Source organism: Neltuma alba, unplaced genomic scaffold, assembly GCF_004799145.2.
Source record: "Neltuma alba isolate B1F8T4 unplaced genomic scaffold, ASM479914v2 tig00007337_pilon, whole genome shotgun sequence".
In the NCBI taxonomy this organism is placed as follows: domain Eukaryota; kingdom Viridiplantae; phylum Streptophyta; class Magnoliopsida; order Fabales; family Fabaceae; genus Neltuma; species Neltuma alba.
In genome coordinates this window covers 70,628-83,791 of record NW_021634755.1, presented here as the reverse complement: position 1 = coordinate 83,791, position 13,164 = coordinate 70,628, and the positions used below count along the sequence as shown (strand labels likewise).

The 13,164-nt window shown below is 39.1% G+C and overlaps 1 protein-coding gene and 1 long non-coding RNA gene across 3 annotated transcripts; both read left to right on the top strand.

Moving 5' to 3' along the window:
* The first annotated feature begins 1,323 nt into the window (after positions 1-1,323).
* LOC114752341 (uncharacterized) lies at positions 1,324-5,916 on the top strand. Of its 2 annotated transcripts, none has more exons than XR_003740827.1 (3): positions 1,324-1,459; positions 2,873-3,071; positions 5,606-5,916. It is a non-coding gene; the product is annotated as an uncharacterized LOC114752341 (long non-coding RNA). The 2 variants fall into 2 exon arrangements; XR_003740826.1 differs by having other exon boundaries at positions 1,328-1,459; positions 2,893-3,071.
* Positions 5,917-10,803: 4,887 nt separating this feature from the next.
* LOC114752327 (uncharacterized) lies at positions 10,804-11,466 on the top strand. The gene has a single exon (XM_028941061.1). The coding sequence runs from the start codon at positions 10,804-10,806 to the stop codon at positions 11,464-11,466; it is 663 nt and encodes a 220-aa protein (XP_028796894.1).
* The last annotated feature ends 1,698 nt before the right edge of the window (positions 11,467-13,164 follow it).

Below are 13,164 nucleotides of genomic sequence, written 5' to 3'. Positions count from 1 at the left end.
TTCCAAAATCATTTTTCTTTGAAACAAAATTGAAACTTGTCATACCACTTAATTTATGAGAGAGTTGTAATTAAGTCTCAAAGAGGGATTTAATTACATTAAGGTTGGTTGATAACTGAAGAGTATATAATGACAAGTTCTACTGTAAGAAATGATATCTGTTTTCACTCTTTACTTGTTATTTGGATTTTAGGGTAATTATATTTTTTTTTGGGATCTAATTACAATTCTCTCTTAATTTATCCTCATAAAAACATGTAAATCCAAAATTGCCCTTGCTCCGAACCAAACGCAAATTTACTGTGCTTGTTTGGATCAGTTATTGAGGTTCTAAAAGCTCTTTATTTTTCTGATAAGCCCGTTTGGAAAATTAGAAGGTGTTTGGCAGAGCTTATAGTCATCTGATTTAAGTCCAAAAAACTGGATTGAAACGGACTTTTACGTAAGCTGATATTTGTAGCTCATAGGAGTCAAATCGGGCTTACCGTTGGAATTGTATATGTACGTGGGGTCCACCATCCAGTTCTGACCTTTCCCCTTCGTTCATTTCCCCCCATCAGCCAATTGCTATTTGGGTACCATTAGGGTAACTGTTGTTCTTTTTCTTTTTTTTTTAATTTGATTTTGTTTAATTAATTAAAAATTTAAAATTAAGCAGTAAATTAAAATATAAATTGTTTAAATATAATAATCCAAAGAGTTCAGGTTATGAAAAATAGTAGTGAGAAGTTACTCTTCTTCCATATGAATAAAATTTTTTCAATTTTTTATATTTTATTTGTTGAAAGTTAAAATATTTTAAATTATGAAAAATGTATGATATTCGTATTCTATAATAAGTAAAATTCTTATAAGTTCATTTAAAAATTTTATTTAACAAAATTTTATTTTAAAAAAATTGCCTTTTTGAGGTATCTCACATATAAAAGTTGTCTCAAGTTAAAAAAAAATATATAAAATTTCTCTTGGTAAAAAAGAAATTGTATTTTAAAAAATATATATTATTTGGTTGATGCGAGATATTCAACACCAAATGGATATCTAGGTCCAATACCAAATTAATTTTAATTCATTATATTATGTAAAATTATTTTTTAATCATGTTTCATTACTTATTAAAATGCATACCCATTTTGATAATTTTACAAAAAAATTTATTTTTACTCAATTATAATTCAAATAATTTCTTACTAATCTCACTTTTATAAATTAATTTTTCTGAATTTCAATCTAAATACAGTTCAATTTATCTAATTTAGTTTTTATCTAATTTCACTTTTCTATAATTCAAATGACCCACTATCAAACCCGATCCGCGCGAGCCATCCGGGTCAGCTTCTGTGAGAGAACGTCAGCGCGACCTGCGCGAGACGGAGCGAATTAGTGAAGGGAGCGACAGAGCAACATCCATAGGCGGCTACACCGTCCCGACGACAAAGCGGCAAACGTTCACGGCAAGGTGAGTTCTTCGCGTCCCTTTTTGTTCTGCGCCCTGAACTACTCGGCCTTTTCACTGTTTGTATTGAGGTTTTCTTTCCTCAAAGCGAACCTGGGCTGAGATTGCTAGTGAAATGAGGAAAAATTAATTTTTGGTTTGTAAAGGCTTAGTTTCCCGAATCACGAATTATAGTCACCCCTTTCAACTTTTACAAACCTTCTTGATCGTCCCCTTAGATTTTATTCCAAAATCTCGACTTTATGATTGTGCCTCTTGATCATCTACTCACATTCACCCCTTTCATGTCGTCCTCATTCCAAAATCTCTACTTACGTGCCTTGTTTTCAATTTCGTCAACTTTTACATGACTATCCTTCTGAAATTTAAATCACTTCTCATTTTTATTGTGCTGATGGTATTATAATTATGGAATACATTGTTAAGCTTACAGATTATAACAAGTCAGAATATTCAGTACTTGCCTTTTCCCCCCCCCCTTTATTTGCCTGAATTAATTCGACAGGCCTTCTTTGAAATTATTGTGAAGATAAAATTGCCCTTTTTTCTTTTTTTTTTTAGCCTTTCTCCCTTGTTCTTTCGCCACCACTGGTGTCTGCGCTGATCCCAGCTATCGGACAACTAGTGGCGGCACTGGGGCCGACCGCCAAATCGCCATCTGCGAAGCTAAAGCTTTCATCGGAGCTTCCATAAGATGTTCCAACTCTTGCTTGATTTTATCATCTAGGAAGTATGCTGGGGGCCGTTTTTCTTCTTTTTCTTTTTTTTGGCCCCGCCCGGGGGGGGATTGAGGAGTTGTAATTTACAACTCTTCCCGCAGTTTTTGGTTATCTTACAAGTTTCTCTTTTTTTTTTTGGGGGGGGGGGGTCACAGCAAGAGTTGCAAGTTCTGGAGGGGAAGTTGAGTTATACAATCTGTGCTTTCGTTTTTTCCCCTTTGGTTCATGATTCATTTTCTCTTGACTGCTATTTATTTTATTCATTTGCTTGGCGATTGCTTTGCTGTTTTGGGGTGCATCTCTGAGTTTGTTCATTGCTTTGAAAGTCTAAAATAAAAATACTTCTCACACTTCCAATGGTTGAGTATGGACATAAGGACTTCGAGAGATGGGTTATTGTTAGTGGTTCTAGAGGCGGTAGCAGAGAATGCATGTTTTTGAAACAATGCTTTCGAAAGAAAGTGACATCAAAATATTTGGGAAGCGCATTATCTTGGGAATTTTTGATTAAGTATTTACATATCTGGGGCTGGTAAATATGTGATTCTACCTCCTAAAGTTCATTGTTTTATGGAGTAGTGAATTTGTCATGCGTTAGAGAAGAAATGTAATTTATTGGTGATGCTGTATTGCCAAGTGTATGCCATGTTTTTATGATTTTGTTATGATTTACAAGTTCCCCAATTTAACATCTCAGCCTATTACACAACCTGACAGAGAAGTGCACCTGAAAGTGACAAGAAAATGGCATTTATGAAGGGAGAGCCATTGGTTAGAAAACTTGCAGTGCTGTCCAAGTACGCAGTGCTACCAGGAGCCATGATAGCTGCACTGATATACTCTCCTCCTGATTATGCATCTTCCTCCGAGAAACATGCATCTGCTACAACCAAATAGTAAAACTCATTTTACCCATAATCCTGTTTGATTTCAACTTCTTTGCACATTGGCATTTGTTAACTTTTTTTTTTTTGGGGCATGTTTTCTGCGTAATTAATTTCAGTACATTGCAATTTACGTCCTGATTTATTTTTCCATTTTAATTGTAATTGACAATAATTTTTGGGATGCGGATTGAGAGGGACAAAAATAAATGTCATGTGAAGCTCTGAGTTGACTCTACAAGGTATATGGTGGCACTACCGACATGGAGTTAGATGTTGTTTTATGTTAAACTTTGTGCTTCCTTATGCCTTCATTATCTCATAGTATTCTTCTTCATGAAATTGTCGTCCAACGTAATGGATTAATTTCATAAACTCTTTTTCTCCATATGGATGTACTTCCGACATATGGATGAACCAGACTGCAATGGTTGCCAATGGTAGTAAATATGCTGCAGGAGTTAATCTCTATATTTATATCTCAATCAAGAGTAGGTCTTTAGGCAACGTGTGTCATAACCTTGAGCAATGATTTATGGTTGGGTCACGTTAGGCAATCTGATCTCATTGTAGTTGGTTTATGCTTTTGAGAGTGTGCGCGCCTTCCTTACCATCAAGTGAGCTTTCTTCCTCAGTCCTCAATTTGTCTGATTGTTATTTACTTTATCACTTTATAGTTGCCCTTATTCTGTTTGCTCCTCACTCACGTCATGAGAAATTTGTTGGGATTAATCGATGAAGTCTCAATTTCCTTGTGCCCTCACATGCATACTTGGATTGTTATTGAGGTTATGATTAAGTTTAGCTCCCCCTTTCCTCCGTCTTGAAAATTCTCCCCCATTCTCTCTTTCATCCCAAGCCCTTGCTTTATGTGATCATGCTATATCAGTGCTTTTTGAAAGTTAAGAATTAGGATGAGTTGTTGTATTTTATTGTCAAGAAATATGTGAATTCAGCATTATATAACAAGACTTTCCCACGGCAATTCCTATAGTGATGCAGGACCTCTGAGGGGAATGGAAGAAAGCTACAAAAAGATAATGGGATTTTTTTTTTTTTTGGTGGGGGGGGGGGGTGAGGATTTTTAGAGATCCTGAGGTGAGAGTGGAGGGAAATGATAAAGTTATAGGGCTAGTCACCTGGTAAGCCTAGATTTTTAAGGTATGAATGTTATGCCCACTGAATTCCACTTGGATATTAAAGTCCTGTGCTTTTGGAAGTTTATGGGCATTTGACTATTGTGAACCACCAACAGATTCGTACGCTCTGTAATATATTTTAAGCGGGGGATTGATGGGATTTGAGAAGAAATAATTATGGTTTTATTATATTTCTAGAATATTTGAATTATCTGGATTTATTATCATTTTAGGATATATTTAGATTTATTGATATTTTAGTATTTTATTATTAGGATTAGTTGTTGTTATTTTCATTTTCATGATTATTTTAGTAGTAGATCTAGTTTTCATTCTATAGAAGACTAGACTTGGATATTGAATTTAGAAACGGTTATTTCCCTTCTTAGTTTCCCTCTTCTCTGCCCTCCCTTCTCTCTGACCTCATCCCTTCCCATTTCTCTCGTTTGTTTTACACCGGGGGTCGATACTGATACTACCTCTAGTTCTAATTATAAGAGCCAGTTGACTAATTTAAGGAGATTAAGGAAGTAAATTGAGTTAGTTATTTGTCCTAAATAGGTGTTGTCTTTCCTAAAATATCCTTGCTAATCAAGTGTATTGATTAGAACTATCATTATTAGAAAGGCTACTTTGGAAAAAAAAAAAAAGTATATATATGAGAGACAAAGTGGATTGAGATCTTATATTTAGAACCAAAATAAAAGTCAAATAAGGTCTTATATTAAGGACCGGAGGTAATATTATTCTCTGTCATTGAGGATATACAAAGTTATCTCAAATACAAATACAAAAACTGCTTGGGGCTTGATTGCGGTTGGAGAATAAAAGTGCCACATCCGAAATGTGATATTTAGTTCCAGGAATCTTGAGGAAAGGGAATGGAATCCTGCACAATTCCATCATTTCCAAGCATTTGGTTGCAAGTATAGGGTCTCTATGGTAATCCACAAATTCATCAATCATCATTCCTACCAAAAATCAAAAGAATGATGATGCACAAGCTTGCTTGCCAGAAATACCCATAGGCCTCACCCTTCTTCGTCTCCGTCAATGTTCCTCCAGTCGGCAATCCCCCCCCCCTCTCCATATTCAGTGCATCTTCGGACTCCAGCAACTAAAATATGGCCCTTCTTTGCACTTTAGCGGTTATTGTCATATAATGCAGTCAACTTGGTCTCTTCGCCAAAGGACTCAACTGTGTGTTTCCATAGTGTCTATGTGACGCAACTTTTCAACATCCTTTATGCATGCGATTAGTCATTAATGATGACCGATGTTGCTTTCAACTTTCAAATTCAACAAGTATATACTTCATGTATCTCTCTGTTTGTGGGAGGATTTTAATGTAAGAGCTTTTGCACTTTTATTTTTCTAACAATTTATATGTTCATGATAATGGCACAGGGCTATCATGGTTGCCTGGTTATGCATGTTCGCGGGATCTTTTCCATTGAATGAATAAATATGTTATGTAATAATGGCGGTGGCTAAATATTTACAAGTCTTTCCATTGTAATAGGTTTGCGGAGAGAATTTGTTTCATCTGAGTTTGACCCGTCAAACGTTTTATATATTGGGCTTCATGGAAAGTACAAGAAATGCAAGTGCTCCCGTTTATCAATTGTCGAGGGCCATATTGAATTGCTTATGACGTTGAATGGGCTGTCTTCCCGTTGGAAACAATTTATTTGAATTGGTTTGAGTGCTTTAATCTTCATGAAGTTTGGATGCGGTAAGCCGGTGGGTCCAACTTCTATGTGTTGGGATAGGAATTAGGATGCGGCTACCTCCTTAACCTTTCTAGTTGGCATCACGTACCACTGAAAAATGCTATGTGGTTCTAAAATTTTAGTTTTATCAACTAATTAAATAACTTTCATGTATCAGCTATTATTATTGTACTGAAATTCCAATTGGTCACATAATTGGACGATGGACATCAATTAGTAAGCACTGTGCACTAAGTTTTAGTGTTAGAGGATTATATGAAAGTAACTAAAACGATTTATATTTGAGTAATCGAAATCATATTAACGAATATCTAAATCTCTATTGCCAGTAATACTACTGTGGATGTGGAATGCAGCAGATATGCAGAATTGAATAAACTTACAATCCATATGCGAAAAATTCTGACATTGCACTTTCCAAGGGATTTATGGTTTTTGTCTCGTGTATAATTTTTGACGCTCTTTGGCATTCCGCTCACAAATTTATCGCGTGTAAATTTTCACGAGTAAATGCTGGATCTCAACAAAAGTATGTAAACGACAACGACGACCTTCTGGAAGCAAAACTTCTTCGATTCTAGTTTTTTTTGTTTTAACCAGAAATCAAGATTTTATTATCACGAAAAAAATCGGAAAAGTGATACATCACAACTTATTCAGAGTTAAACTGAAACAGTGCAAAACGAAGCAAAAAAAAAGAAGAAATTGTTTAAAACACAAAGGCACAAATCAGTCGATGCGCATTCAGTTTCTATTTTCTTTGAACAAAAAGGAAAAATTAGTTTGGAGGTCTTTATAACTGGCATTAGTTTTGAATCAGGTCTTCAAACTTTTTTTTTTCCTTTCCCTTTTTGTTGGATTTTTTAACTTTCTCCTGTTTATACAATTAGTCCTTAACATTATTAAATATGAATAAACACTGTCAAGAATTTCTGTCACTTCTTCTCCGTCCTCACCGGGTTCTACTGACCTCACTGTCCCTTCTCACCTTTTCGGCCATGTCCTGTCTCCTAAGAAGCAAAGAGGCTCATGATTCTGACGATGTGAGTCCAAGCAGGAGCTCATTCATCAAACCCCTGAAAACCTCCCATTCCAGCTGCATCCCCACTTGTTCATTTGATATATTGGTCTTGCCCATGATATTCTCATTACTCCGCTGAATAAGAACCCCCGGCTTCTCTCATTACTCCGCTGCTCTGACCGTGTAGTCTTGCTTCTCCAGATCATCACTTTGCCATGATATTCTAGTCCTCCACGCTACAGCTAAATGGCTTTTAAAAGGGTCATGGCACAGCTCTCACTCTTTTATCCAGGCTTCTCAGCAGCCATCTCTCCATCGTCTTGTCTTCTCGACTCTGTTTCTCGCTCCTTCCATCACTCCCTTTGATTCTGTTCCCGGCTGTTTCTCGGGTACTGTTATCATACTCCTTCACTCTATTACTAAATGAAGACTGATTCTGTTTTCTCTGACAGTTTTTCTTGATTCAAGAATTTTATTCTGCCAAAGGAGATGAGATTTTGTTCTAGTTCATGAAAAATCTTGTGAACTTTTTTTTTGTTCTATGGTACGGTTTTAATTGGCAGATGCATTCGACTTTTATTTGCTCCACCGAGGAATTTGTCGCACACTGGATCAATTCATTGACAATCCAGTTGTCGGGACACCTTGCCGCATTAGAGCAGGTTCAAGGGGAGGATGGGATTTGAAGGACGATGAGGATAGGTGGATGGTAGGGAAGAAGATGATGTAACAAAAATTTTTAACGGTGTATATTTTCACTTAATGGTAAGCACGGTTAAATGATCCAATGAAAAGGAGAAAAAAACTTAAGAGCTTAATTTAAGATTGATGCAAATTATAAAAACTTGTAAATTAGTTTTTTGAAAGAAAAAAAAATCTTAGTTACAAGTTACTATCTCTAGTTTTTAATATAAGACTTTATTTGACTTTTATTTTGGTCCTAAATATAAGACTCTAATCCACTTTGTCTCTCAAATTTATGCATTTTTTTCCAAGATAGTCATTCTAACAATAGTAGTTCTAGCCAATATACTTGATTAGCAAGGATATTTTAGAAAAGACAACACCTATTTATTATAAACAACTAACTTAACTTCTTTCTTTAATCTCCTCAAATTAGTCAACTAGCTCTTATAATTAGGATATTTTTTTAGACCAAGCATCAATCATTTAAGCACATGTATCTTTTAGTTAAAGGCAATTTGTATTAGGCATTATATTTGAATACTCCTCCTAATAGGAATTTAAATTTTAGTCCATCATGTCTTTTAAAAACTAACTTTTAAGAAAAATAGTAATATTTTTCTTAAATATTAGTGTTAACTTAATAATAAGTCGTAGGATCATTATTGGCATTTGGAGATTTCCCAATAACAGTCCAGCCAATAAAGGATCAGTGACCTGTGCGATAGGTGAAAGGTGAAAGGCCCAATCGTGGCCAATTTATCTTTTCACGCATTTTTTAAATCATACTTAAATCTCTTGGCCGGTTCGCCCGTTTGGTCTGTTAATTAAAAAATTATATAAATAATGTCTTAGATAAAACATCTCATACTGTGTGTATTTAAAAAAAAAAATCTTATATTGTGCAATAGAGAATGTTGGAAGCTCTTATCATAAGATCTTGAACGAGCAATTAACTTTCTTATGTATAACCTATTTACCACTTTGATTCTCAATATTTGTTTACACAAAAAAGTTTATCCTTGCTTTTAGCTATTTAGCCCTTGAATCGAATTGTTGCATATGGTCAATCTGTCTATTTACTGTTGTCATCCTCCTTGGTGAAAACACAATAATGAAGTAAAACCGTGCCAAACGACTATCGCCCACTGCGGTAAGTCGCCGTCGAGTGTGAGTGAGCCTCCGCAGCCCACTGCGGCGAAGGACAGAAAGCTTGTGAGCTATCTTCCCAGACTCCAGCATGGAGTGTAATGTTGACGTAGAACTAACAGAGAAGGCCGCACGAACGCCACTAGCTGAGGATAACAGAACCACAAAGAAAGTGAAGATACGAGATAAAGAAGAGCTGGTCGCAGATATGGACACAGAAGAGGAAACAGTAAGCACAGAAAAAACACAAGGATGGACCTCAGTACAGAAACAACTCTTCCAGGAAGAGACAACCAGCATCATGGAAGACGACGCGAACGAACAGCTACCAAGTATCCCCCAGGTGGAGGAACCCGAGGATGCCAGATTGGACGAGAACCAGCAACAAGGGGAGGAACAAAAAGCCCCCTCGTTCAAGGAAAAGTTACTTGGAGGCATGGGCAATGGCGGAAGCGCAAGCAAACACTGGAGGAAGGAGCTTAACCTGGAGCAGGGGGACGTGGTTATTGACATAGATGGCCTCATCCCAGTCATAAACTTCTCGCGACGTGTTAGGGAGGTCATGGAGGGCTGCATGGAACATGCAGTAGTAGTGAAAGTACTTGGCCGCTACATACGACCAGATATCCTCTTCTCAAAGATCGCTAGCTTATGGAGACCCACCGGAGACTTTAAACTGACTGAACTAGAGGGTGGCTGTTTCATGGTAATGCTCGAAAATGAATTTGACTATCAAAATGCTTTGCTTGGAGGACCCTGGGTGGTACAAGGTCACTACCTAACAGTGCACCCATGGCAGCCTACGTTCAGTCCGCTCAACCTGGAAATCAAACAAGTATATGGCTGGGTTCGGTTACCAGGTTTACCTTACCATTATTACCACAAGAATGTCCTAAGAGCTATAGGAGAAGTAATTGGACAGGTGCTGAGGATTGATTACAACACGGAGGGAGTGGACAAGGCTCGCTATGCTAGATTGGCCGTCAAACTTGACTTAACCAGACCCCTCGTCTCAATGATAAAGCTCGATGGAGTAACCCAATATGTTGAGTACGAAGGGCTTCCAACCATATGTTACTGCTGTGGCCGCTATGGTCACCTCGAAGCCTCATGCCCCCAAAAAGTTCAGAAGCAGCAACCCCCAGCGACAAACCAGCGGCCCCCGGCGAACAACCAACCACAACCTGCAACAATAGCAATGAACACAGAGAGAGTGGCGCGTGAAGGTAGAGCGCGTGAAGGCCAAGTCTTCGGCTCCTGGATGAAAGCTCCAACAAGACACTGGCGAACAGGCAGAGGGGACCGAAAGGAGACTGACAGGAATCATCAAAAGAGTATAAATGACAACAATAGATTTGAGGCTCTAGTTACCTCGGAAGACGCAGGTTTACATCAGGAAGGAAATGTAGAGACGGCGGCAAACCTCAGCAAAGAGGCTGCTATGCCATCTGTGGCTCGAGAAAAGGACAGGCTAGAAGGACAGCCAAAACCAACAGCTCCCAACAGTAAGAAGCCAGCTAGAGGGAACACCTCCAAAGGAGTCAAATCTGCAAAACCTTCAACTGAAACAATTTTTGATGCCCCTGCGTATATAGAGTCTCGAGTTCCAACAACACTGCTTACAGGGAACCACTCAGCCGTTTCTCTCACTGATGCACGAATGCCCACGACTACTACTAATAAAAATGTGAGCAGTCATTCTGGGCTATCAAAGGCAAAGCCCATTCGGTATACAACAGCAGGCAAGGAAAACTTAAAGCCCAAACCGCCGGATCCCATCATTGGGAAAAGTGGGTTTAAAATTCAATCGCCAGTCAAAATAAAAGATTGGAGGCCAAAATATAGGGACGCTATTGGAACACCATCGGAGGAATTAACTAAAGCCTTAACTGAAGCTTTGGGCTCGCCTGTTCCCTCTGATGAAGAGACTAGCTATAAGGAAGCCATAGATAGTAACTTTGATGAAGCTGCAACTCCGGAACCCTCTGAAATGGAGCACTAACCTTGTTCTTTTACTTATGAATACCTCCTACTTTGTATGGAACTGCCAAGGGGCAGCATCTAGTAAGTTTTACAGGGTCTTAAAATCCTTGCTGCAGGGATATAAGCCAGACGTAGTGGTGCTAGTGGAACCAAGGATATCAGGTGCAAAGGCCGACCAAGTCATACGTAAGATAGGATATCAGAATTCCCACAGAGTTGAAGCCGTGGGATACTCAGGTGGGATATGGCTGCTATGGCGTGATCATCTGACTATAGAGATTGTCTCTAACCACAAACAATTCATCCATACATACATACAACGAGCTAATGAGACGACAGCTACTGCTTTCACAGCAATCTATGGAAGCCCCAATGCTTCAAGACGGGAGCACCTTTGGCGAGATCTTTTAAAACTTCAGGTGAGTGATGATGAACCGTGGCTTATAGCTGGTGACTTCAACGCCACACTAGCCGAAGGTGATAGAAAGGGTGGTAGTCGAAGGAATCAAGGGGGCTGTAGCAAATTTCAGAATTTTGTTAAGGAGGCTGGATTAATTGATCTTGGCTTCTCCGGCCCAAAATTCACCTGGCAAAGAGGTGGTTTATTGGTAAGGTTGGATAGGGCCTTAAAGCAACAAAACATGGGTCACTATGCAGCCCAACACGGCAGTAATGCACCTTCCAAGACTACAATCTGACCATAGGCCCGTTTTAATAACACACATGAAGTCGGATATAAGGGACAGACCGCCTTTCCGATTTGTAGCAGCCTGGCTACTCCATCCTGAATTCAGCGAATTAGTCAAAAAGGCCTGGAGTTCAAACAAGAGCCTAGTAGATAATATAGAAGCCTTCACCGAGGAAGTGCAGCGCTGGAACTCCAACGTCTTTGGTCATATTGGACAGAGAAAAAAGAAACTAAGATGTCGAATCACAGGGGTCCAAAAGATACTTGAGCAGTGCCCTTTCTCACAATTTCACAGCGATTTAGAGCGAAGACTCCTTACAGAGTATGAAGATTTGTGTTTGAGGGAGGAGATACTCTGGCTGCAAAAAAGCCGAAGTCAGTGGATTTGCGATGGTGACCGTAACACCAAGTTCTACCACACCAAGGCTCTAATCAGGCGGCGCAGGAATCAAATTTCGCTACTTAAAGATGAAAATGACTACTGGGTATCGGATCAAGAACGACTCAGAACGATGGCAACTCGGTTCTATCAGCGCCTCTTTTCTTTAGAGGCAGGACATACTCTGAGACAAAGTTATAGGTACACAAACCTGTTTCCACAAGTCTCTGAAATTTTGCTTGACTCAACCGTCTGTCCAGTTGCCAAAGAGGAAGTTAGAAGTGCGCTATTTGAAATGAGTCCACTAAAGGCACCAGGGGCTGATGGGCTCCATGCTTTATTCTTCCAATCTCAATGGGGGCTTATTGGTGGCACCCTTTTTGACGAGGTACGGAGCATCTTTGAAGGAAAACAAATTGCTGCCTGGTTGAATAGGACAATGATTGCACTTATTCCAAAGATGGACCAACCGCAAACGCTCAAAGAGTTCCGCCCGATAAGTTTGTGCACCACGGTCTACAAGCTGATCGCCAAAGTTGCGGCCAATCGCCTCAAAAATCTGATGCCCACCTTTGTGCTACCGCAACAAGCGAGCTTTATTAAAGGGAGAAACATTACAGATAATATCATAATAGCTCAAGAAGCCATCCATTCAATGCGACGTAAGTCAGGGAAAATCGGCTGGATGGCAGTCAAAGTGGATCTTGAAAAGGCTTTTGATAGACTCCGATGGGACTTCATTGAAGATACTTTGCGAGAAGCAAAACTACCAGAGGACTTCATTTCTCTAATCATGAGATGTATAACTTCAACAAGCTTGCAGGTTATCTGGAATGGTAAACCGAGTGAGGCTTTTAAGCCACAACGAGGGATTAGGCAAGGCGACCCTTTATCACCGTACATCTTCGTGTTGTGCATGGAGAGATTGTCACAGGCCATCACCAAAGAGGTAGGAAACAAAAACTGGCATCCTATTCGCATGGGCAAGAAGGGACCACCATTATCCCACCTTTTCTTTGCGGATGACTTAATCCTCTTCAGTACGACAGAGAAGGCACAAGTTGACCTTATCCATGGGATCTTAAATGAATTCTGTGAAGCCTCTGGGCACAAAGTGAGCAGCTCCAAAACACGGATCTATTTCTCCAGAAACGTGAGTACCCAAGTAGCAAATGGTATCTGTGAGCAATTGGGATACCAGAAAACAACACATCTTGGGCATTACTTAGGGGTACCTCTGCTGCACGACCGAGTAACAAAAGATACATATAGGTATATTGTGGAGAAAGTGCAGCGGAAACTATCGGGATGGAAGGCTCGCTCTTTATC